Below are 25,982 nucleotides of genomic sequence, written 5' to 3'. Positions count from 1 at the left end.
GATGCTGCTGATGTTCACAAATACAGGGTGAAAGTCTGAGGCAGAGAATGATGTAAATCCTAAACTTATCGTGGAAAGCTGGTGGCTCAGAGTGGCTGGATGGAGACACTGTGGAGAGGTGAAACCACATCCTTGAATCCCAAAGAAAGAGAAATGGTAAATCCTAAAAAAACCCCCCACAAGTTCAGATGATAACAGGGATCCTATGGAGGTGGGACCAGAGAACAAACCAGAGTGGGAAGGAAATGGTAAAAATGACTAAAATTGGCACAGAGGGGAAAACATACTGGGTGAGATAAAATGATCAAAGTTGGTCCCCAAAGAGGGAGAAATTGAACCCCAGTGACCAAAAATAACCCCAAAAATGCTCTGGAGAGAGAAAACTTGAACTCTAATAACCCCAAAAAGTGACCTAAAGTAACCCCAAAATTAGGGGTCTAGGACACTGGAGTTATTAGAGTTCAAACTCAAATCTCCTCTGCTCCTTCTGCCTGACATCCCAGCCCACCCCATGGCAAACCTGCCACACCCCCACTGCAGCCCCATCCCTGTGCCCTCATCTCTGGTGTGTCCCTGCCTGGCACCCCAAAACTCCTGCCCATCCCTCCCAGGGACTCTTTGTGCCCTCTCAGGCCCTGCTGCTGCTCACCCCCATCACACAGAGCCGGATTACGAAGGATTACAACACTTTTTATTCCCACGCAGCCGTTTCACAGAGTACAAACACAAGACAAGACACCAACACAGACAGCCCCGCCACGGCCACCAGCACCCCAGAGCTGCTCCCCACTCTTTCAGCAGGCACCCCAATGCTGCCCTGTGCCCGCAGACCCCAGCCCTGCTCTGACCCTCAGCCCTTGCACACCATGCACACATGGCAGGGAATTTCATCCCTCCCTCCTCTGACTCTTGTTCCTGCTTACCAGAAATCACCTCTTGCCAATCATTAGCAGCAGCTTGTCACCACCACAGCACAATGCCAAGATTTCCAGACCTCCCGTGGATGAATTTGGCTCTTTGAACCAAACCTCAGCACCACCTCTGCTCCGCAGAGCCAGAGGGTGACACGGTCCCAAGGTGTCACAGCATCCAGTGATGGCAGTGCACTGCTCTGGCCATGACCTGTGCCCCAACACCTACCTCTGCTCAGGTCTGTGAGCCCATGAGATGCTGGTGACAGGTCCCAAGGACAGTGGAGACCTGCAGCTGTCCATGGGAGGGGACAGCATCCTGTCCCACACTGCCGACAGTGGTGTGGCCACCTACAGTGCACCCCACAAGGGAGAGCCCGGGGAAAAGCTGCAAAACCCCTCCTTGAGTCCACATCAATGATGCAAAGCTGTAAAAAAAACCCCCAAACCCCAGTCCCACATTGCTGCTGGCCAACATCCTGCCCAGTCTCGCCGTCGCTGTGCCGGCTGCACGTGTCACCTTCGTGGCCATCTCCGTGTCCCCTCTCTGCCCTGGTGACACCCCTTTGTCTCCTCGCAGCATGGCCGGGTGGGCAGCGGCGTGGCCACGGCACGGGGGGCTGTCTCCTACCCTACAAAGACTCAAGGCTGGCGCGAGAACAGTTTTTGGCTGGGCGGCGGGGCCGCGCCTACGAGGTCAGGGGCCGCGGGGCTGAGCGCAGCCACAGCCACAGCTGGGCCGCCAGCAGGAGGGTCACTCGGGCTCGGTGCTCCCCCGAAGAGCTGGAGGCTGCCAACACAATGGGATCCATGTCAGCTGGGGCTCTGGGACACACACAGTGGGTGCCTCCCTCCCAGATGCCCCTCAAATCATGCCAGGCTGGTGCCCACCCAAATGCCCAAACTCATGCCCAAGTACTCGTACTCTGGGCACCCTGTGCTGGGCCCCCAAACTCTGCCCACGGCATTTACTCTGCCCTGTGCCATGCAGGCACCATCACCTCCTTTGCAGCTGCCTGGCAGCTCTTCAGAACCTGCCAGTAGTGCCCTCACAGCCCTCAGGTGATGGAGACAGTGCACACCTGGCTCCCTGCCCTTCACACCCCTTCTGTCTGCAACACGCCATGTGGGCCTGATATTTCTAGGTCTTAGAGATTTTGAGCCTGCTAGCAGGTGCTAACTCTTTTCCCCAAGGAAAAATTTCTCAAGAAAGTTTCTTCTCAAAGCAATCCTGGCAAACAACTCTCCTTTCTGAAAACAATCTTTCTCCAGGTGGTGTTTTGCTGTTTCTCTGGTTTAACCCATGGGATCAGAGAGGTGACGTTTCTATTCACCAACCATGTTCAGTCTGTATGGGAACACCTTATAAAAGGCAGTGAGAATTAGACAATAAAGCTAATTTCTATACTCTTTGCCTTCTGAAATATTTGGAGTCTCTCATCTTTCATCTCCTACAATGACAACGCCACACATCCCAGCCACCTTCCCCACACTGCTCACCCCACAGCCCCTGGGTTTGGGGGTGGCAGTTCCCTGCTGTGCCCACCCTGACCCCGGTACTTGCCCCTGCAGCTCTTGCCGTCCCCTTGCAGTGTCCCTGTCACACAGCTGCACAAAGGCCCGTCCGCCCGGCTCGTGCAGATCTGCTCACAGCCTCCGTTGTCCTCGCACCAGTCTGACCCTGGACACAAACAGCAAAGGGAGACACCTGAGCCACGCTCCTACACCCCAAAGCCCCTTGGCTGCCTGGGGCTGGGATGGCAGACAAAGCCCCCAGCCTTCCCTGGGGTCCCACACTTACGCTTCCTCCTGATAGGCCCCACTGAGAGGATCTGCTCCTTGGACTCCTCGGCAAAGGCGCTGGCCATCCTCGTGTGCTGAGGGCAGTTCTGTTTGGGGATAAACACAACCTCTGTCACCCTCAGCCTGTGCCCAGGCCCCTCTGTGTCCCTCCAGCTGTCCCAGCTCCCAGAGAGACCCTACAACCAGCACAGGTCCCGAGGTGACCTGCCCATGACAGAGCATCTCCTCCCCGTGCCTAGAGGGACACACAACCCTCCCACCACCTCACCCCTAGGGCGACATCTCTGGCCACCCCTCCAAAGCCACATCAGCAGAGCTCACTGCACTTTGGAAGAACCCCTCAAATCAAGCACCCCCTCCCCCTGCACTGGCCCCACTCACGATTTTGCAGGAGTATTTCTCGGAGTCGCAGAGGGAGACGGCGCAGTGCAGGTGAACCTCGTCGTAGTCCCCGATGAACTTGAAGACGGTGACGTGGAAGCGACAGGTCAGGGACACCCCGTTCTCCTCTATGCCAATGGTGTTGTCCTTCATGTTTTGGCACCTGTGCAAAGCACTGATGGCTCAGCACCACCCTCCTGTGACTGGCACCCTCCCTGTCCCCATAAGGCCCCTCACCCCAGGTCCTACAGTGGGGTGCTTAGACCCTGCCATGGCTTGTCTGGACAAGGGTGTCATGCCCTGCCTCTGTCACCTCTCTCTGGCATTTCCAGCTTCCCAAAATGCCTGTGCCATGATCCATATCCCCCTGTCTGCTGCAGTATTGTCCACAGCATCACTGACACAAGGAAAGCGCTTCTCTCTGCACCTGGTACTCTGTCACATGCAGGGCTTCTGGCTATGTCTACACCAAGCAAATTAACTCCTGCTCTAACAGCACTGCTCCTCACCCCTTCCAGATTTTGATCAACCATCTCATTGGCCAAAAGGTCCTTGTCCCAGCTGATGTCACCACCCTTCCAGCACCAATAGAAAGCATGAAAACCAACGGGGTGGTGGTTGCTCACCCTCCCTCGATGATGAAGTAGCGCAGTTTGTCGTTGCTGTCCCGGGAGGGGGTGGCATAGCACTTATTCAGCATCAGGATCAAGTGGTTGGAGTCGGCCCCCACCACAAAGACCCCCACGTAGAGCACGTCCCTGGTGGTGAGCACCACCTCGCCCTGCCTGTACGGGTGCTTGTAGGATGAATTCTTGTACAGGGCCATCTTGGTGGTGAAGCTCCCTTCCTGCGTCGGCACCGTCAGGTTAATCACGCTAACAATGGCAAAAAAATACTGGCTCAGTTGGTGGAAAGGTTTTGAACTCCCAGATTGTTGCCTTGCTGTGTCACCCATCTGTGTAACAGGCCCTCCTCCTACCTGAGCATTGGCCGCACCACTGAATCCAGGGAGATCTTAATGTCCAGTTCATAGGCACAGGAAAACTCCACATTGATGGTCCTGTCCCGGGTGATGATGTTGCCCGTGTTGTTGGCACTCTCGATCCACACCGTGTTCTTGTACACTATGTGAGTGCTGTTGGACTGCAGAGGGAGCACAGGGACATTTAATGCCAGCTGTTCCAACTTCCCTGCTCCTAATGAGCTGTGTGACAAGGGACCTGCTGCCCCTCCACCTCTGGCCAGAAAAGCGGGGTTTGGAATTGCATCCTTACTCTACAAAACCTTCCTTGTGCTCTCCTTGATCCCCCCAGCCCATTAAAGCACCTCCCAAGCATCACTTGCACTGACCTGCCCCAAGCCTGGAGTTGAGCTGGACTGCAGTGGACTGTGCCACACTCCCAGCCCTGTGTGCCCCACGTCCCAGCTCACCTGCACCAGATTGCCACAGTTGCCTTTGGTGTTGTTGATCTGGAAGGAGATGAAGTCCTCCCCCTCGATGCCGGGGCAGTGGCGGTCATTGACCCGCACACCCTCACGCTCAAAGCCCAGCTGGAACAGCTTGCACTTCGAAATGGACACCTCCATTTGGGCAGCCTTGCAGGTCACCTCTGCATCAATGATGTCATGGGTGGCTGGAGGAGAAGATGACACAACTTCAGATCACCACAAATGGCCCCTTGGCACTTCTTTCCAGCACCAGACATGGGCTGGGATCATCTCCTGTGGTGTGCTCTGCCCATCCTACATCCCTGCTGCTCAAAGTGCTCCCAAGCCTGAGATGCCCAAAATGTGCACCCCAGAAAAACTGTTCCCTGCTCTCTGCTCTCCTCCTGAACTGTGAACAATCAGGGAAGCCCATCTTGGCAGAGGTCACAGCCCTCAGCAAGTCCCTTCCCAAAGCCCCTGTGGCATAATGGCCCAACGTGGAGCTTGGCACTGACCCCACAGCCAGGAGCACAGGACTCACTGTTCCCATAGGGCCAGGAGCAGAGGACTCACTGTTCCCATAGGGCGGGGGCTCGATGCAGCCGCACAGCTCCCCGCCGTTGTCCAGCTCACAGGTGCGGTTGGGGCAGTCGGCGCCCACGCAGGGATCTTCCACCACTCCTGCTAAACAGCACAAGACACAGCACAAACACAACCTTTACCCTCAGACCGTGGGGCAGCCACCTCTAGCCCAGTGAGACACGGCTCCCCTCAACCTGAGCAGCCCCAGTTGTCTTACAGCAATTCTCCTTCTCGATCCAGTCGGTGCCCAGGATGCCGAAGGTCCGGCAGGCTTCTCCGTAGGCAGCCAGCGAGCCACACAGCTGGACCTTCTTGTGGTTGTAGCAGCCATCCAGAAAGCAGGACTCGTAAAAGGGCAGCGGGTCCAGGAGGCCGTAGCAGGGCTGGAAGAAGCCTTTCATGTCGGTCAGCTTCAGGCAGTAGCTGTCACTCTGCAGCTCCTGGATCTGGACGTTGTCGCAGGAGGCGGCGTATTGCGAGTACTGCAGCTCGTTGCAGCTGTGGGCACCGGACACGTCGTGGGGGCTCCTTTCACGGCCAGCCCTGCTCCCATTCCCGCTCCCTCCTGGTGGGAAAGGGCTGTCTGACCACTCACCTCTTCTGCATGCCGTTGGTTTTCCAGCTCTGTGCCAGCACCACACTGCTGACAGCCGGCTTGCCCCGCAGTGTGGCGTAGTCGTCGGTGCGGTCGCCGTTGAAGTTGCCGCAGAGGCCGCACACCTTGTTCTGCAGCCGGTCCCCGATGGTGATTTTGATGACGTTGAAGCCGTTGTAGCGGATCTGGATGTCGGGGCTGGAGTCGATGACCAGGAAGCCCTCCTGGGTGAAGATCTTTGTGGACAGCCCCGTGACGAAGGGGATGCTCACGAGGCTTCCGTTCACCTGGCAAGAGAGAAGGACACGAAGCTGACGTCCCTCCCATATCCTCTGCCTACAGATGTGGGTGTGAGCCACTCATAAAAGATTCCACAGCTGCTTCCCACTATCCCACAGCTGTGAAAACATTGACAGTAGTCTGGGGGCATTGTGGAGATCACTGTGCAGCCTGGACTGCCATCCACTATCCCCTCCCAGCCCCACTCTGGAGGGGCCGGACACCCCTGACGAGACCTCACCTTGACAGTGTTCCTGTCAGTGATGAGGATCTGCTCCTCGTTGATGTAGAAGTACACGGGGGAGATGATGGTGAGGTTGGGCGAGGACCACTTGTCGAAGTTGATGATGAGCTGGAAGGAGAAGTCGGGCAGCTTCTGGCAGATGGTGGAGAGGACGAAGGCGCAGTTGGCGGGGAAGCGGAGGAAGGCGCCATCGAAGGTGCGGAAGACGCCGCCACCAGCTGCCAGGCAGAAGGAGCTGCGGGTGCTGAAGCAGCCGCGGACGCCGTTGCGCAGCCCGCACTCCTCGTCAGACTTGCAGTGCCGGGGGTCGCACTGGATCAGATTGCGCCGGAAGCAGCGGCACCGCCGGGTGCAGTCCCCGCTCCAGAAGAGCTGCTTGGGCTGAAAGGGAGACCCGTCACCGGCTGCCCTGCCAGTCTCTGAGGGTGTCTGGGACAAGGTTTGCACCCCTCTGTCACACAACAGGCAAGAGCAGAGGAAAGGGTGCAGAGAACACGCTGGCAGCTTGCACCTCTTGCAACATCTCTGCTACCCACACTCAGGTTTGCACTGCCACCACAACCTCCCTCACCTCTTGTGCACACACAAAGCCACAGTGCTTAATGCCCCCTTGGCCTCTTTCTTGCATTCTGCCAGCCACCAACCCATCTGCAAGGCAGCCCATATGACACTACCTGATACTGGCTGCTCATGGAACAAGGACTGAACCAGTACCCCAAAACTGGCTCCTCAAAGGCACCTTACACAGAGCAGTTTCACTGGCACAAAATACAACCCACTATGATATGACCAATGCTATGAGCACAGCACTCTGCTGCTTCAAACTCCTCAGTGGCAGCCAGTAGCTACAAAAAAACAAATTTCATGTGAAACACTAAATCTACGACGTGTGAATACCTAGCACAATGTGATCATACAATACTGGCACACATCAAAGAGTCTTTCTAATCACCTTCTCTCCATCCCATCTCTATCAGCTCCCTCCTGTGGCTTGACACCCAGGTCACCTTCACCCAACAACTGCATGATGGCGCTTTTTGGATAGAAATACTATGCAGCACACCATGGAAGGACATCTCTCTCCTCTACCAGCCCATTCTGACTGTCATCCCTACTCCAACTCTGCCCAGAAATATCATCCAGAGGGGGGGAGCAGGCCCCAAGAGCTGCGTACCTCATAGTATTTTCCATCAGAGTAGCAGCCACAGTTGTGGGGCAGGATGCAGCTCTTGCCATTGAGGACATAGCCGGGGTCACACTGGCAGCCCTCCACGCAGTAGTGGCTGCAGTCGCTCTTCAGCCGGATGGCGGCACATCGGGGCTGGCACAGGGACACGCAGCTCTCGTAGTGGCTGTTGGGGGGACAGCTGACAGCTGAGCAGGGGACAGAACAGACAATACACATTAGCTCCATGGGCACAACCAACCTGGCTCCCCACCAGGGACTGATTCAGGCCTGTCATGCATGGTGCCAGTCTGCGGCCTCACCACCCCGTGACAGCAGGGCCCCTGAGCCATGAGCTTGCTTGTTAGAAGGGAAAAACGACACAAATTTAATTTTCAGTCTCGTTAGCAAAGACAATTACTTCCCATCCGATTTGCCAGACAGATTGGCTGCCGGGGATGCGTGCAGTGCCCATCCTCAGGAGCCTGATTGAACAGCACATCATCATCTTATTGACAAGGGGCTGAAGCTTCATTAGAGCAAACACGCACTGCTGGCAGTGAGGCTGCCTGATATAAACCCTGGTTAACAGTTTATAACAGCAGGGGATGGCTGATGCCTTCTGAGCTTGAGGCTTTCCATTTTCCACCCCTGTCCCTTCTGACCTTGAGACTTGCCCTTTTCCATCCCTGCTCCTGCTGTACCACGTTGAGTTTGTGACAAGTCCAAGAGAATATTGTGCCCCAGATTTCACCCACCTCACCCAGCAAGCATGGGAGGGATTAGCTGCCAGGCCATTGGCTTCCCCCTCCCTGTCACCCCTGTAAAAGAAGGACCTGGAGGCAGGGTGGCACTTACAGCACGAGGTGAAATTCCTCCAGCCAGTGACAGCAATGCCCTGAGTCTGGCACGTGCTGGCGTAGTTCTGCAGCCAGCTGCAGGCTGTCTGCATGGCCCCCCCATCCACACAGGTGTCAAAGAGGCAGTTCTTGTAGAAGAAGCCGGGGTTGATCTTGCTGTGGCACTTGGCAAAGACACCACTCTGGCTGGGAATGAGGCTGCAGAGCTGCTGGGGCTTCCAGAATCCTTCCACCTTTCCACAGGCCGGGCAGCGGTCGCCGCAGCCCACGCGGCAGAAGGCGTCCCGCTTGGCCCAGCTCTGCACAAAGTCACCGATGCTGGTGGCCAGTGTCCCCCATGAGGCCACCAGGTCGTCCTCGGGGTTGCCGTTGTAGCGGCCACAGAGGCCATAGGTGAGGTTCTGGAAGGCCCGTGGGATGGTGACAGACAGGAAGGTCTTCCAGTCGTACACCACCTTCAGCCCAAAGTCGGTCTCCACCACGATGTGGAAACCAAAGGCAAAAATGTTCACTTTGCCCTGGCCCAGCTTCAGGGGCAGGTAGAGACGCTCATCGTTGACCTGCAGGGAGGAGACAAGGCACACACAAAGGGAATGATGGTGGGAGAGTCCACAGAGGAACACAAATGAAAAAGAAAGGTCCCTGCTGACCTCGCCTCCACATCCAAAACAAGGCAGCCAAAACAGAAACTGTCTCCAAAAGCTGTGCCTGGCAGCACCCTAGAATTAGCCCAAACATGACCTGACCCCCAGAAAGCCTTGCAACCCATAAGGCCTCATGTCCAGGGTTTGCTCAACAGTTATGGATTCACCTGCAGAAAGATTCACAGCCCTGCACTCACCATCACAGTGTATTTGTAGGCACGGTGGATGACGATGTTGTAATTAAAGACCTCCACTTGAACCTGCTTCACCCACAGGGCCAGAGAGGTGTCCCGATCCTCGTTCTTGGCCGTGACAGTGAACGCTGGGAACGTGTCCGAGCGCTCCACCCTGGGCCGGGAGATGGTGGTGCACAGCACCAGTTCACAGCTGCTCTGGAAGTCGAAGGAGTAGCCATCAAAAGTCAGGTAGTGCCCATAGCCCGAGATGATGCAGGAGGCATCGGTGCGGACGTGGCAGTAGTAGAGGCCGTTCTCCTCCAGGCAGTACTCATCATCCTTGCAGGACACGTTCTCGCAGTACACGCTGTTGTCTGAGCCATTGCAGTAGCACAGGAAGTGGCAGGAGATGTCCATCCAGAAGGTCTGGTTGGTGGCCAGCTGCCGGCCCTCGAAGTTGCAGCCGCACTCTCGGCGCGGGATGCAGCGGGTGCCGCGCAGGGCAAAGCCCTCATCGCACTGACAGCCCTCTGAGCAGGTGTCCCTGCACACGGGGCCCGAGGCCAGGCTCTCACAGGTCTCCACGCAGCTCATGCACTCCTCAAAGTGGCTGTTCTCCGGGCAGGCAAGAGCTGTGGGGTTGGCAAACACAGAGCCTGAGCCCCCAGCTCCAAAAGCACGGGGTGAGGAAGAGGCAAAAAGCAGGTGGTGATGGGTTCAGGGGAAAAGGGGAAACAGTCTCAGCATCTTGTGGCCAGTGGTTCATCCCATTCCCTTTGCAACCCCTTCTCCCCTCAGCCATCTCACATCTCAGCCCTGTCCTGCCATGTGCCACACATCACTTCCTCCTGTTATTTCCCAAACAAACACCTCCCTGAAGCCTCTGAGGCAGAGACAGGCGCAGCCTTTTCACTGTCTACTTCCACACTCACAATTTTTCACATTTGCTTCTGAATTATGAATGTTCTCCCATCCACAGCAAGTTTACAGCGACAGCTAAAACCCAGTGTTATTCAAATTATCCTCTGGTGGTGGCGTACGGCACCGCCAGACACCATCTGCAGCTCTGGAACTCTCCTCTACAGCGCTCCATAAAACTTCTGCTGCTTCCTGAAATCCCACCACTTCCCTGGGAAATTTATCTCTGCTGGCACCAGGAACTACTGCCTGAGTCTCCAGCATGAAAAGCTGCTCCGCCTCTGCACGTGCCCACAAATCCCCAAGAAAAGGACTCTGCCTGGGTTTGGTGGGTTCCAAACTCTTTCCTCCCCACCCTGGGTGATGAAAGGACTCTGCCTGGGTTTGGTGGGTTCCAAACTCCCTCCTCCCCACCCTGGGTGACGAAGAGCTCTGGGGGACTCACGGCAGAAGCTGTGGCTCCTCCACTGGCCGATGTCCACGTCGGCGTTCTTGCAGGCGGTGGCGTAGCGTGCCACCGAGTCACAGAGCTCTGACACATTGCCCCCGCTCTGGCACAGGCGGAACAGGCACGTCCTGTAGTAGGCCGAGACGTTGACCACGCTGTGACACTCCAGGAAGGAGCTGTTGGTGGGGTCGTTGATGATGCCGCAGCTGGAGCGGCTCCTGTAGGACTTGAGCAGCTCCGAGTCGTTGTTGCAGGCCATGAGCAGGTCCCCGCACTCGCCGTTGCAGATCTCGTCAAAAGTGGTCCAGCTCTCCAGGAAGAGCTCCAGGTTGTCGGTGAACTTGCCCTTGGGCAGGCAGAACTCATCGGTGGCATTGTCGTTGAAGAGGCCGCAGAGGCCCCCGGTGCAGTTGAAGTAGGAGGTGGAGAGGCGGATCTCCAGGAGGCCGGAGTCATAATAGCTGATGGCCAGGAGCCCCTCAGACTCCATCACGGTGCTGTTGTCAGTCCGGTAGATTTCCAGGCGCCCAGAGGGGTGGAAATAGGGCAGCTCCACGTCATTACCATTCACCTACAAGGGACAAGGTGGAGAGGCTTCAGGGAGGCTGGTGTGGCTCTGCCCAACCACACTGTGCACATTGTAAACACTTCCTGACCCAGACCCACCCTCCAAGGCCCAGAGCCTCCTCTGAGTGAGGTCATACAGCTGTATCTTTGATTTTTTTCCCCCACAAAAAGCAATTTTTCTTCCAGGGAAATAGCAAGTTGCTGGAGAAGGAGGAGGCAGGACAGCCTCCTCAGCAAACGGAAGGAGCAGTGCTGTGACAACAACTTCACAGGCACCCAAAGGGCCTCCACATGATGGTTCAAGTGTCTCTGTGGTGTCCACAGCCACAGACCCATAAGCCCGTCTCCACTGGATCACACCACAAGCCACCACCTCCCATGCTGTCCCTGGGCAGCACCTTTACCTTAATGTCTGACAGCCTGGTGCCTCCAATCTTCACCTCCTGGCCGGCCGCCTGGACCCTCACAACACGCGGCCCGTTGGGAGCAGAGCCAACCTTCTTCTGGTTGATGTCCACCTCAATGAAGTCTGGCCTCTCTGGGCATGTTTTGAGCAGCGTGTAGGACTGTTCCAGCGGGTAGGGGAAGGTGATGCCATCAAAAGTCTGCAGCACCTGGTCCTGCCCCACCAAACACACGGTCTCCCTCTTTGGGTAGCACCCCCTGTAGCCATTCTCGATGGTGCAGATCTCTCCCTCGGGGCAGGTGGTGTTGAAGCACCTGGCCTCCCCTCCAGCCTGGCAGTGGCACTGCACAGAGCAGTCTGCTGAGGCCCAGAAGGACTCCCCGACGGGGTAGTAGCGGCCATTGACGTCGCAGCCGCAGCCCTGCACGGGGACGCAGCGGTCGGCACTGAGCACGTGGCCCTCAGGGCACTCGCAGCTCTCGGTGCAGGGGGACGTGCAGGACAGCGGGGCCGTGAGGTCTGAGCAGGTGGCAGGGCAGCTGGTGGCACACACCGAGTACTGGCTGAGCTCTGGGCACTGCACGGCCGCCGCTGTGGTCACACAGGGGGACAAACAGAAGGGCCGTGTTACAGCACGGGTCAGCTGCCAGCTTCTCACTGACCACAGCAGAGACAACACAGAGCTATCACCACACAGAGCCCCCAGTGGTAGGACTAGCCCCTCCATTTCCCACTCAGGTCTCCCTGGCCAGGCCTGGGCTTCTCCAAAAAAGCCCCAGAGCCACTGAGCTGCCCACAGTTATTTAAGGCCACAAGGATGGTGGGACTGACCAACCAGTCCCCATTCCAGTCCAGCCTCCAGCTCTCCTCATGGCAGCTGATGATCTCCAGAGCAAAGTGGAGCTCCCACCTCACACCTGACTTGTGCCACACCTTTGCCAGAGCAAAGGTGTGATGCCATGGAGAGGAGGGACCAATCAGTTCTCTCCCAACTCCCTCCACTTCAGGCAATTCCCTCCCTTGGATTTCCTCTCCCTCCTGTCACACACTCCTGGGCACACAGGCAAACCCCTGGCACTGCTCCCCTCCTCCCAAACACTCACCGCATCCCGTCTGGCTCCTCCACTCTCCCACCGAGATGCCCAGGGCCTGGCACACAGTGGCATAGGCCTGGATGGCCTGGCACAGCCCAGTGCCATTGTCCTTGGCGCTGCAGAGGTCGTAGACACAGCTGTGGATGAAGGCAGTGGGATCCACCACAGAGCCACACTCCCAGAGGGGCCCCCCGCTCTTGTTGATGAAGCCGCAGTACTCGGGGCTGAAGTACAGAGCCTCGGTGGTGGGGTCGCAGAGGCTGCAGTTCTCCAGGCAGCCCGTGGAGCACCTGCGCTCGGGGTGTGGCACCTGCCAGCTCTCCCCAAGGTCCGGCACGGAGGTGGCCATCCTCCCGTCCGAGCGCAGGACGTCGTCCTCGGGGTCTTTGTTGTAATTGCCGCACAGCCCGCACGTGGCGTTGATGTAGGAGCCCGGCACGGACACGGAGGCATAGTGCTGTCCATCGTAGGTCACCAGCAGGCCAAAGTCAGTCTCCAGGGCAGTGGACAGGCCGCTTTGGTAGACCTTGATTGCGCCCAGTTCCAAGGAGATGGGCAGGGACACCACCAGGTCGTCCACCTGCGGGGACAACGCCCAGCAGCTGAGCCAGTGCATGGAACAGCAGGGGCCTCATGCTGGGACACAGACAGGACAGCCCCGTGGTGGGGTCTTGGGGAAGGGACATGCACAGAGGGACAGCCATTGGTAAGCTACAGGCACTTTGTGCCACCTGTGCCCACTCCCCAGGACACACAAGGCCCACAAGTGCCATCCCACGCTCTCCAGGCTGCCTGCACAGCGCTGCTGCCACCTCAGAGGAGCTGACCTGGCAAGTTCTCCCCTTCCAGCAGAGCTCTTACCTTTGCCTTCCCAAAGCCGCCCTTGGGGAGAACAATCTTGTGCGAGTAGACCTCCACAAAAATATCCCTCAGCCAGGAGACGGAGGAGCCGCCTCGGTTCTCATTCTTGGCCTCCACGTTGAAGTAGGGCAGCTGGGAGCCTGGCCAGCACTGCCTGGCGAGGAGGTAGGAGCAGGAACCCTGGAAGTGAAAGAGGAAGCCGTCGAAGGTGTGGTAATGTGGATCTCCGAACACCACGCAGGTGCTGCTCTCCACTGGCACGCACTGGAAGAATTTGTTCTTGGTCTCGCACGCCTCGAAGGGGCCACAGGCCATGTCCTGGCAGAGGATCTCATTGTTGAAGTCCAGGCAGCGGCACTTGGTGGTGCAGTTGGCGTTGTCCCAAAAGATCTCCCCTTGACGGAGAAACTGTCCTAGAAAGACAGAAAGGGAAAAACCCACGCTACATCACCTCTTGGAACAGAAACACGCTCTGAGTGCAGCCTCGGGGGGCTCTGCTGGTCCTGGGTCCTGCTGCTGGGCTTCTCAGCTGCTTTCTTTGTGCAAACTCCCAGAAAGAGCTATTCAGCAAATCCCAAGCTTTGTTTCTAACATTTGGTGTATCCTCTTCGAGTCCTACCAGCACCCTGAGTGCCTGGAATGCTGCGGGTGCCGTCACAAATCCGAGGTCAGTGCTGTAACACGCAGGCTGGAAAACTTGAAGCTTATTCCACACATTTCGGACACCCACCACTCTGGTTCCTCTTCAGCACTGCAGGGCACAAGAGGCATTCGTGCTGTTTTCCCAAAGGAAAAGCCCCATTTGGAGCTGGTTCCCAGCACTTTTGCTGCACTTGCACCATCCTCCAGCTCTGCTGTCACTTCCATGGCTCCCCTGCTCACATATCTCTGCTGGTCAAAAAGTCACTCTGTCATCAGCAGCCCCAGGAGCAATTTACTCCCATTCAGGAAGAGCTCGTAGTAGTTACAACACCAAAGAGCTGTTGATAAGCAACTTCCACCCCACACACGAGCCCCAGCGGGGCGCTGAGTGATCGCACAGCCCCAGACGGAGCAGACGTGTTACACCGCCAGAGAGGGAGCGGGTGTGCCTGGTGACAGACAGGAGAGGCAGGGGGAAGGCTGGAGAACAAGGGTGGCAAGTCCCCGTGAGAGTTTCTCTCCCCTCCATCTGGCCATTTTTCACACTCCTCCGGCGCGTGGCTTCTGCCGTGCGCTGCCTGAGTTTACTCTGATAAACTTTTTGTTCTCTTCCCTGCCTCCTACAAAACAAAAAACCCAAACCCAAATAGCTATTTTCCACTGCTTCCCCCTGACAAATGTCTCCTCTTGGCAAGGCCCACGCTCCAGCCATGCTGGTGTGTGGGGAATTTGGGAAAGGGGTGTCGTTTGAATCCAACACCTCATGCGGCATCTCCTCTCGTGGAGGGCAGTCACAGCCATTTGCTGTGAAATTTAAATCTACTCGCACTCCTCTTGTCACCTGCAGAGCTGAGACTGGTTTTCCAGCTTCTCTGCCAAGTCCAGCCTTTCTTCCTGGGGTCAGCAGGTGGAAAATGCTGGAGCAGCTGGACCCAAAACTCTGCTGGAGCTGCAAGAGCCTTGGAATCTCGTGGACCTTCACTAGTTCTAAACTAGGACATAAAGAAGCCGCATGTCTCCAGTGTCTGTCAGCAAATGACAATCCTCTCTTGCTGGAAAGGCTCCTGGAGCACAGTGGATGCTCCTGACAGTTTTATTTGTCAAATGGAAATGCAATAATCTTTGAGCAGCACAGTCCCTGTGCAGGCAGTGTGTGTGCATCGATTAATCCCTTTATGGCCCCGCGCTGTCAGCGACAGGCACAGACTCTGTAACTGCTGCAGACACATGGCTTTTGTCCTGCCTGCAAAACCTGCTGCTCCTCCTGCACAAACAAGGGAAATGGCACCACGACATCAGCTCCCCTAATTTATGGGCAGGAGGAAATTGCTGTCCCCGGGTCTTTCCTGTTGCCACCAATTATTGCAGGAACTCGGAGATGTGCAAGGGCTGAACCCTCTCCTGTGTTTCTGTCCCTGCAGCTGCAGCTCATGGGGATGCCCTGGTAAAAGCACAGATCCTGCAGCACCCCAACAGCATCACCTCGTGCTACACTGCACCCTAAAATCTGGGGACAAGCAATGGCATTTCTCCCTTACCTCTGAGGCTGCAGCCGTTGGCCGGGTCTATTTCTCTGCCATCTATTTTGAAAGCCCAGCGCCCAGGGACATTTACGTTGGTTGTTTCCTCAATATTAACAATGTCTGGGGTTCTGGAGCCTGGGATGCTGAAAAAGTTGGTGAGGTTTCCACCATTGAAGCCAGCCTAAACCAGAGAGAGAGAAAATCCATCACCCTTCTTGGCAACGGGAAAGTGATGCTGCATTTCCTCGCTTCTCTGTTCCACCCTGAGTGCATCTGGTTTACTTTTAACAGCTCTTGCTGGAGATTTCTGTTTTCAGGCAGCCTAAATTTCCATTTTCAGGTAGTCTGGATGTGAATGAAAAGCTGAAGAGGCACTACAAGCAGAAGGATGTGCACTCACAGATTTATATTTGTATAGATACACGTGTGTACACATAGATCTCAGGGTGGGCGAATTGAGTGGTCAAAATCAAGTGGGGGAGCAATGCAGGGAGAGATGAAGTGAGGAGGCAATGTGGGGATGCAGGATTCCATTCCAAATTTTGGGCTGCTCATCCCACCGTGCCCAGAAGTTCAGTGCAAGGCAATTTCGAGGGTTGCTGAGGGATTCAGTGGCCTGAGCAAGCAGGGAAAAGCCACAGGCAGTCACCCAAGAGCTCAGCAGGGATGGGGATACAGGAGCAGGAGCCTCACCTGAGCCATGACCCCGCCGAGGCCAGTGAGGGGGTCCCCTCCGCTGGCCGTGCCCGTGGTCCAGCTGATTTCGTGGTAGTTAAACAAGGCAAAGGACGAGACCCCGTCTGTGATCAGGACAGCCTGGAACGTGTTCACCTGTGGAAAACCACGGGCACATTCACGGGTGATGCTGATTTTCTCCTGCCCTTCTGCCGCATTGACGGCTGGCCCGGGGGGGCTCACAGTGAAGAGCAGAAGTGGAATGAGACCCCAACCCCGTTTGTTCTTGCTGCCAGAGCTCCAGCAGCTCCAATTCCTGCTCCTTCCTCCACCTGGGAGCCTGTGAAGGCCGTCTCTGATCCGAGGGAACACCAATAGATGGCAGCACGAGAATAAGCTCAGGGGGAAGGATTTGGGTGGCTGTGATCTGTTATCTCCCATTACCCTGTCTTAGCTTCATTCCTGCATTATCTTCCCCGGTTCCCTTCCACATTCACATCCTACAACGCTGCTGAGGGTGGATTACATCCGAGCCAGCCGTGTATATCCCGCACTTTGCTGGCTGCCAAATCCCCTCCCGACCTGCTAAATCCTCTGCTCGTGTCCTTCCTTTCACTTGAAATGACTCTGCATTTCCAGCCCCACAAACTCCAGGCACATTCCAGCCCGGATCCGGGTGGCAAGAGCCCATCTTCCCTTTTAGAGCTGTGCAGATAGACAGAAGCATAGAGATATCCCCTCTATCCCTCCAGATCCAGCAGCAGAGGAACTGGGAACTCAGTCCATCACTTCTCTCAGCTCCCTGCATTTTCCTGTCCTTCCCATCCCTGCCCTGGGACCATGCCATGAGAGCAGCTCCTCCTGCCTCTGAGCAAACAGGATTTTAGCAGGGCACAAAGCATGGGCTGCCTCTCTTTTAGTTATTGCAGAGCAACCCTTCGAGCCTGGGCACTGCCCCCTGGGAGGGAACCACAGCCACAGAAACAGTTCCCAGGTGATTGGGAAAGCCCACGGATGGAACCATCTCCCAGTGGGAAGCACCAGGGCTGATCCTGCCAGAGCCCTGAGCCCTGCAAGCAGCTGGTGGCTGCTGGAGGAAGGGGAGGGCTGGGGGTCACACAGCATTCCATCCCCTTGGAGCAAACCCACTGGCTCTGAGGATGTCTCAGAGGGGAGCCCAGGGCTGCTCTGGCTGCCTGCACACCACAGGGGATGTCACTTCCAAGGAAACCAGGCCCTGCCAGCAGAACTCTCCAGCACGGAGGCGAAGCAGCTCTGGGAGCTGTCAGGAGAGAGAGAGAGGTGTGGGCAGAGCTGCCTCCCAGCAGCTGCAAATGGCACAGTTCACACCAGGGCAAGCAGGGCAGGGAGACAGAGCAGAGCCACTTCCACTCCTCAGCCTCTTCCTGGGATTCTTTCTCCTACTTGTGGTTTCCTCTCGCTCACCTTTGCCAAGTCTTTTGTGGTGCTGGAAATCACAAACCCATCACACGTTAAAGGCAGTGGCACTTGGAGAGTGCCACAACAGCTTTTCCTCACAGGAGCAAACCCTGCTCTGCTCAGGAGCCTCTGGGAGGGTGGCAGGAGGTGAATCTTACACTCAGCTCTCTCATGGAGAACACTTCCATCAACCCCCCCAAAATTCCCCTCTTTGGAGCTCCCAGCCATGGAGCACCCTCTGTGTTCAACCAGGCCTTCAGAAAATGAACCTGTTTGTTCAGGTGACACCTCCAGGCAGCAACTGCAGCGTCCCTGAGGCCACATTCCCAAATTTTCTGCAGCTTTTCTGCATTGCGATGAAATTCCTGCTTAAGTTGCAGGGTGCTGTTCCTCATGCCAACCCCGAGCCCTGGCTGCTGCTGAGCAGGAGGGCTGCTCCACAGCAAAATAAATGGCATTGTGTTGCAAATGTAATTCTTCAGGCAATACATGAATCTCTATATTGCTCGCTGTCTGCAAATACATATATATATATATATAAATATATATATGTAGGGTTTTTCTGCAAGTGCTGCCAGGACTGGCAAAAAAATATGCATCAAATCTCAAGCTTCTCTAACAAATGGAAAAGAGCTGAAGTGTTTATCAGAGCCAGCTCCTCGAGACAGGAGAGGCTGGGTTTTGGCACTCATAGCACACAGGCTAATCCTGAACAATCCAGACAATAGCTGGGATCCCTCACTTGCTATTCAGGAATGGGTTGGATGAGGCCTGGGGCAGCCTGAGGAAGGTGTCCCTGCCCATGGCATGGGATGGAATGAGGTGATCTTTTCCAACCCAAACCCCTCTGCTTCTATCTTCACCCCAAGCTCCAGCACAGGCCCCACCAGCAGTCCAGCATCTCCTGGCATCAGCTGCAGTCACAGCTCACAAATTCATCAGATATTTAAAAGCTGTTCGTGCCCTGACAAACATCCCACCGCCATCCCCCTCCTGTGAGATCCAGCTCACACATTCGTGGCCATGTGACACGGCCAAGTCATTAGTGTGACTCTGATCAGCGTGATCAATCTCCCAGGCAGGCAGGGAGCTGCCGTCAGGAGCGGCTGGGTTTGTATGCGAGAAATGCATTATGATCAAGCCAAAACATCCTAATTGGTGTCAGAGCCTTGCTTAGATCCTACAAACACTGAGGAGGCGATGCTTTCCCTGGAGATCTCAAAGCAGGGAGGCAGGTTCCTGCAGGCTCCCAGGGGACAGAATGAAAGGACCTTGCTGCTCCTCTGCCCAGAGGGGAAGTGGGGACCAGGAACACTGTGGATTCAATATTTTCTAAGCCTGAGAATTGCTGAGCTCTTCCCAAAGGAAACTTTTAAGCAGTTTTTTCCCAAAACAACCTTGTGTAAACAGTGTTCCTTTCCCATAACAACAGGTGTTGATTGCTGTTTCTGTTACTGAGCCAATGGGAGAGGTGTCAGTCCTATGGATCAATAATGTGACTTTTCATCTCTATAGACCAATAATGTGCCTTTTTAGTGCAGCTTTTGTTATAGAAAGGCTGAATGATTTGTAAATAAAGCCTTCTGATTTCTACTGATTTTTTTGTTATATAAAAGGGCTGGATGAACTGTAAACAAAACCTTCTGATTTTTTGTTATAAAAGGGCTGGATGAACTGTAAACAAAACCTTCTGATTTCTGCTGCCTCCTGACTGGAGTCAAACATCTTTATTTCATGTTCCACTGCTACAGAACACCAAGTGCCTCACTCAGTTTCACCCACAGACAACAGGACAAGACACAAAACACACCCACGGAGGCACCACTCACCGGCGTGGTGCCGCTTCCCCCGTAGAACGTCACCTCCTCCCAGGTGACGATGAAGACCCAGAGGGCAGAGAAGGAGGCCATGTCCCTGAAGTGCCTGCGGATGTCCCGGGAGGCCCTGCGGAGCAGCTCTGGCTCCGTGCTCTCCCTGTAGTAGATCTCCCCGCGGATGCCGTTGTGCACGTCGGCCCAGAACGGCGCCACGAAGGCGCGGCCGTCGGTTAGCGGGAAAGCCTCGGGTGTGAACTGGCTCACCAGTGCGTTGAAGGAGATCACCCCGTTGTTGTTGACCTGTGTGGAGACCACCCCCCCATCACTTTTGGTTTTAGCAGAATGAATCAGTGCAGAGCTGCTGGTTTGTCAGGAAATGTGGGGAGAGAGGATTTGGGTGCCTGTCCTGGGTTTAGTGTAGGATGTGCACACAGTATTTATTCCATCCCCATCCCCATGAGCTGTTGGAACCAGGTGGGGCAGTGTTTTCCCAGGCCCCTCCTTTGGGCTCTTCTGCTCATGGCCCATCAATGCCTTGCCCAGGACTCACAGGGAACTCCCTCCAGGAGCTCTCTCTGTTTAATGGGCCATCAAGGAGCCACTGCACGACTCCTCATCCCATTGGGAGATGCTCCCAATGCCCAGGGGGAGGAGCCAAGCATTCCCACCTGGAGAGAATCTGGGATTTGGGACAGGACAAGCAGCCCTGAGCCACTGGATTCCCAGAGGAGCAGAGCTCCCAGACCTTTCTGTGGGATCACTGCTTCAGGAAGAGCCCCTCACCTGGACTGCTCCCACCACCCTGCTCAGGCTGTGTTCTGACTCTGGCAGTGCTCCTTTGTGTCATTGCATTTATTCTATTTTATTTTATTTTTTACCTTTTTCCCTTTCTTCTTATTAAATTGTATTTCTGACTTGGAGCCTCTGACTCGTTTTGCTTTCAAACCACGACAGTGCCTCACTTGACAAAGAACTCTGAATTAGGTCTATAGTTACTTAAACAGCTTCAAATATTTTGGGATCTCTCTGCAGTCCCTGTGATCTGAGTTTCTTTCCTGAGGCAGAACAGCAAAGAATGTTCTGAGCTCCCCAAAACGGCCACGACTTTGGACAGATGCATTAAACCCAGCCTCAAAACAAACCCAGCTCTTTTTTGGGGGGTTTCTGCAGTGTGGAGATGTCTGTGCTGGGATTCCTCCCAGTTGTGTGCTCAGACTGGTGCAGGGCTCCATGGAAGGGAATTAATGGGCTGGAAGGAAAGCTACACTTGTTTTTCTGTCTCTGTACCAGGTGAGGCTTTCCCTGTCACCTTTAAGAGAATTAAGCAAAACCCAGGATGATAAAATGCACTCAAATAAGAACACCACAGATACAAGGTGAGCAGCTGGGCACAGATTCAGCTTCATCCTACCCATGGTGGCCAAGAGTTGGTGCAGGAAGCCCCAAAAGCAGGACAAAACCCAGAAAAGTCTTCAAAACAGGGTTCTACAGGGGAGGCACCCGTCAGAGCAGGATGGCACCCAAACCTGCTGAGACACTGCCTTGGCTTCCTGGGGTTACTCAGCTTTGGGGGAGCAGCTCTGCAGCACTGAGGGATGTGGGTGATGGTGACACAGGTGGCTGCATGGAAAAAACTTTGGCTTTGTCATCTGTGACATGTCCTGGGCCCCCCAAGAGCAGGGAGGTGCCACCTCAGCCTCCCCAGAGTCTGCTGGAGATGCTCCCCAAAACAACATTTTGTGCAAAGAATGGACAACAACAGGCACAGCTGCCCCAGACATTCTGGACTCCCCCAGCACACAAGGGTTTGGAATGGGGCTCTGCTTTCCCAGTGCTGCTGTGCACAAACACGAGCTGGAGAATGGATGAGCCTCTCTTCTGATCCCACAGAGACCACAAAACCTGGGATGTGGCACAGTCACACTGACTTAGGCCCTGTCTAAGGTTTAGGTGAGCTCAGGTGAGCCCTCTCAGCCCAGCCCTGAGCCAGGATTTTGCTGTGCCATCACCTGGCAGCAGCAGCAGCCTGTCCTTGCCCAGGGCCCTCACAGAACTGTTGCCCCTTTTCCTCCCTGCAGGTCCTGCATGTTCTTGTTCCTTGTCATGGAGCAGGAATAATGTCCCTCATGTCAAGCCCTTCGCTTTGCTGGGCTATTTAATCACCCACAAAGAAAATTTATTGCCTTTTAGATTCCTTTCCTATGAACATTATCCCATTAAATACACCTTTGACTTTCTTAATCATAAAACCTATCAGTTCATGAAATCTAAGAACTTGTCAGGTAGCTGCTAATAAATCTTCCAATTCCTGATGACAGGCAGAGCGTGGTTAAAATGCAGCCAATAATGGCAAGGGAAAGGATGGAGGGAAGAGCTGCTTTCTCTACTCACATAAATGCTCCTGTACGGGGCTCCAAAAAAGATGAATGGCACAGAGATCCTGATTTCAGGTGAGCTCCCGTCATCGACTTTGGGGGTTTTGGTGTCGTTCTGCCAGAATGGATACAGGCTCGCCATGGTGTGAGCTGGAAGGAGGGGGAGAGGAGTCCTCAGGACAGTCCTGATTTCAGAGGGGCCACAGAGAACAGCACCAAACCCCAACAGCAGCAGCCAAAGGGTGCTTGGAGACAGGGCAGAGCTGCTGGCTGTGGGGCTGGATTTAGAACAAGCTCAGGAGGAAAAGCATCATCCAGGTTAGTCAGGGCACAGCGAAGTGACCACAAGGTGCACCACAGCTGCAGTTTTTCCTCTCCTGGAACTGTGACCAAGTCAAACCCCCAAAGTCTTGGCTTCACACGAGGACAACAGGTCCATGCCCTGCTCCAGGATGGGCAGAACTGGCTGTTCCACAGGGTGAGGGGCTCAGGGGAGCAAACAGCACCAATTCCAACCCCCAGGGCCACATTCCTGGCAGTGCCCACCTTCCTCCTGCCTGTTCCTCCCTTTCCAGGGCTCCTGGCCCGGGTGACACCTGGGGGGTCACGACTGCTCCCACATTTCCCAGCAAAATTAACTTTCCTGCTAAAAGGCACTGCCAGAGAACATAACTGTCACTCCCAAAAGTACTTCAGAAGATGGTTTTGACACATTTCAGCCTGCTGCTTTTTTTACCAGCCTAAAATCCATCAGCCTGAGGCACAAGCAGCCACTTCAGGCCCCGGGGCACACATCCCTTCCTGTCCCAGCCACCGCCAGGCTTCTGCTGTCATTTCACGTCCTGTTCCTCCAGCCACCTCCTCACAGAGCAAAAGGGGATTTTTCTGGGTTTGCCTTCCCCTCTTTGATGTAGGAAAGCCTCACGACACTCAATCTGGGATGACAGAACCCCTGGGCTTGGAACAATCCCAGCTCTGTTCACCTGGATTCAGGACATGCTTTTATTTCCTGCCCTGAGTTCTTGGGGGCCTCCAGCCAAGCCAGGCTGTTTTGTGTTCCCATGGGCAGGGAAGGGGCTCTCTTGATGCCCAACTCTGAGGATGCTCCGTGCTGGGCATTCAGGAGTCACTGCCTGACCCTTCACAAGCTCCAAATTTCCCTGGGAAAAGGGAGATAAAGGGAAATCTGGCCTAACCCACTGGCCTAATCCTGATTTCCTAAGACATTTGTGTGCCCTGAGTGCCCTGTTGGGCGTAAAGGGAGGTGGCATTGGTGGTGTCCAAGCCACAGCCCTGTCTCCACAGACACATCCAAAGGGCCACAGCAAAATTCCTCCTGCCAGGCAGTAAAATAAATCATTTCACAGCTGTTACACACCTGATGAGTTATCACAGCCAAGGCACAGCTACAGGATGTGGATTTTATTTCTTTTTCAAACAGGAGGCTCAGCAGGCATTCCTCAATTTTTCTTTAGCTCTACAAGTGCCACACTACCACACCTGCTCAGCAGCCCTAACACAGACATTTCCCAAACTCCTGCTTGCTCTGGAATGCTCCAGGTGCACACACAGCCAGATCAGTTATAAACACAAGCATCCCTTAGGATTCTCAGTCTCTCCTTCGCCATGGGAAACACTCAGTTCGCCCTGGTTGTTGTTCTTGCTCCAGCCAAGGAGCTGGGGGTGCTTCCCAAACCCTTTGGGGTGTTTCCCAAGCCCTCTGGGGTCATTTCCCAAGCCCTCTAGGGTCTCTGGGCATAGCCCAGCTGGGGAATTTTTTCCTGCTGGGAGATACTCACCTCTCTGCCGTGCTGTTATCACCAAAAGGGCCACCCAGGCTCCCAGAAATGATCTCTTGTTCATCCTGCAGGAAGGAGACAACCCCAGCCGTGCATCACATTGGTAGGAAAACACATCCTTGAGGTGATTCCCAAAGCTGCCTGACTGCTGCTGACATGTGGAGGTTTCAGAGCTGGATGTCCCTCACCTGCCAGGCAGCCCTGAAATGCCTGTCCCATGGACTGGTGTGAGGAGAATTCCCTGGTGGTAACAGCAAATCCCTGCCAAAGGAAGCCCAGAAACACCTGGAAGAGCTCATTTCGTATTTGGAAACTGTGAACAGCCACAGCTTTCTGTGGGTTCCTCATTCTGAGAGTTCAGGAGCAATTCCTGATCCACTTAGTGCAGGGATGGCCACTCCTGGCTGATCCCAGGGGGAACAGCTCTGCTCTCATGGTCCAGAGGCTTCAACTTCAGCTAATCCTCTGCCCTGGCTGCCACCACAACCATCACTCAGGGGGTTGGATGAGCGTGGAAGGAGCACAAACATTTACACAGCTGGGCAGCTCCTTGTGCAGGAATCAATGAGAGACTGAGAGAGCGCAGACACAAAATGAAAGGGAAATCCTGTGCCAGCTCTAATTCCTTCTGTGCCTAATGCAATTTGTTACTCGTTATTAATCCAATAGAAAATATTGCTCAAACACCTGCTTTGATTTCTTCTCCCGTTGATTGCGCTCGTTCCGCGCGGGCACGGCTCAGGGAGAGCTCCCAGGAAGGTCTGCAGGGAAGGTTTGGAGTTCTCCCAGAGTGCTGGGAAGGGATGTGGGAGCTTCCCACACCAACTGTGTGCATGGTGTACAGCCTGGGTGTCAGCAGCAGCCTCCCCACCTTCCCAGCCTTAAAAATCTCCCTAAAAACCCCTTTGTGTTCTCCCCATGGATCTGTTTTTATGGGAAATGTGGGTCAACAGATCCAACTCCTTCTAATGACACAGAGCACAGGATTACAGGAGGAACACCCCATCATTTATCCCACTTGACTCCCATTACTTGGAAAGTTTGGAACACAGTGGAAGGGAAGTTCTTCGCTCACATCAATGTGACTGCAATTCTCTGTGGGGAAAAGGTCATTCCACCAAAGAATGATGGAAAAGTTTCCACCAAGGAAAAGTTTTAGCACTTCCCCTGTCTTGGAAAGGTGAAAGGAGAGTGAGAGAATTTTGTAGAGATTGTAAATCTGAGTCTCATTAGCAGAGACCAGCAGAGAGTGACCAGTGGGGACTGTGGCAGTGTGAGGACAGGAGCAAAGCAGGACAGACAGCAAGGAACACGCTATTGAACACACCCCATCCAAAACTACCATTTTTTAGGTATGGAAAAAAAAAAATTACCAACCTGTTTCATAGGCTAGAGGAGCAATCAGGTCTGAAATTTTAGACCAGTCTTGGTAGAGCAGGGCGAAATCCTATGTCAGTGGAGAATGCATGCCCGTCCTCCCATGCCAATTACTGCTGATGACTGAAACGATGGCTCAGTCCTTTGCTCTCCAACTTGAAAACTCCGTTTTCCTCACTGCTCTTCCAGGGCTGGAGCAGTGTTGAGTTGCAATCAGGACTGTTGTTCCTCTATTGATAACCAGCAGGCTAATCTGGAGATCAGATTCTGGCCTGGAGAGGGAGAGGAGCCTCTTTCTTCCCCAAAAGCTCACCCCCTTCAGGTGGATTCAGATGGAAATGCCAGAGAGACTGAACTGGGCTCGCAGCTCTGCTGCTCAGGGAACAGAAAACCCAACCCTCAGAAGAATTGAGCCCCTTCCTCCTTTGTGTGAAGGGAAAAAAAAAAAAAAAAAAAAAAAAAAAAAAAAAAAAAAAAAAAAGCCCATCTATATAAAGTTACAGGATTAGCATTAAACAGTGCTAGGCTTAAAGCGCCGTTCAAAGGCACTGCCCCGGAGTTTCAATGGAGTGGCTTTGCCATCCAAGCCCTGCTTTTACAGGTGGAAAAGGAAAAACTCACCCAGTCCAGCCCAGAGAAACTTTTCCTTGCTTTTCCCATTCCCACCCTCTCTGGAAGGACTGGTGCTGGTGGGGACCTTCACTGGGGCACTGCTGTGAGCGTTATTATCATTTTCACTCGTACAATTGCAGTTTCCACAGGGATTTTCCCTGCCTCTGGCATCTGGGCTGACCACAGCTCTACATTTGAGCCCAATCTGTACCCCAAGAAAGATTCCAGCTGCTTTGAGTTGGTTCATATCCATGCTGGATGAGAGGGAGAGCTGGAACAGCAGCCGAGGGGTGAAGGATCCACCAGCAGAGCCACGTTAGAACTGATTTTTCAGCCTGTGGGAAGGCTCAGGTCAGACAG

At 54.6% G+C, this 25,982-nt stretch overlaps 1 protein-coding gene across 1 annotated transcript; it reads right to left on the bottom strand.

Annotated features, from left to right (window-relative positions):
- Positions 1-706: 706 nt before the first annotated feature.
- On the bottom strand, positions 707-25,982 carry LOC310918994 (alpha-tectorin-like). Its single transcript, XM_083878084.1, has 24 exons — positions 25,011-25,982; positions 23,634-23,698; positions 21,851-21,984; positions 19,472-19,759; positions 16,221-16,358; positions 15,543-15,708; positions 13,363-13,775; positions 12,511-13,081; positions 11,406-11,998; positions 10,432-11,005; positions 9,090-9,700; positions 8,247-8,808; positions 7,398-7,597; positions 6,221-6,604; positions 5,701-5,987; positions 5,323-5,603; positions 5,097-5,207; positions 4,527-4,729; positions 4,075-4,238; positions 3,722-3,970; positions 3,096-3,258; positions 2,713-2,800; positions 2,476-2,592; positions 707-1,701 (listed from the first exon to the last, which is right to left on the bottom strand). Exons 2-24 carry the CDS (start codon positions 23,695-23,697, stop codon positions 1,601-1,603), a joined length of 6,462 nt encoding a protein of 2,153 aa, XP_083734210.1. The 5' UTR covers position 23,698; positions 25,011-25,982; the 3' UTR covers positions 707-1,600.

This window comes from Zosterops lateralis (assembly GCF_965231275.1).
Source record: "Zosterops lateralis genome assembly, chromosome: 25".
Classification (NCBI taxonomy): domain Eukaryota; kingdom Metazoa; phylum Chordata; class Aves; order Passeriformes; family Zosteropidae; genus Zosterops; species Zosterops lateralis.
This window is presented reverse-complemented; position numbering and strand designations above follow the sequence as displayed.

Excerpts from the sequence above, each read along its gene's own strand:
- LOC310918994 (XM_083878084.1), bottom strand. The coding sequence starts at position 23,697 with ATGAACAAGAGATCATTTCTGGGAGCCTGGGTGGCCCTTTTGGTGATA. Across the intron at positions 13,082-13,362 it reads GCGGCTTTGGGAAGGCAAAG|GTGGACGACCTGGTGGTGTC; the intron begins GTAAGAGCTCTG and ends TTGTCCCCGCAG. Across the intron at positions 5,604-5,700 it reads ACCAACGGCATGCAGAAGAG|CTGCAACGAGCTGCAGTACT; the intron begins GTGAGTGGTCAG and ends CGGTGCCCACAG.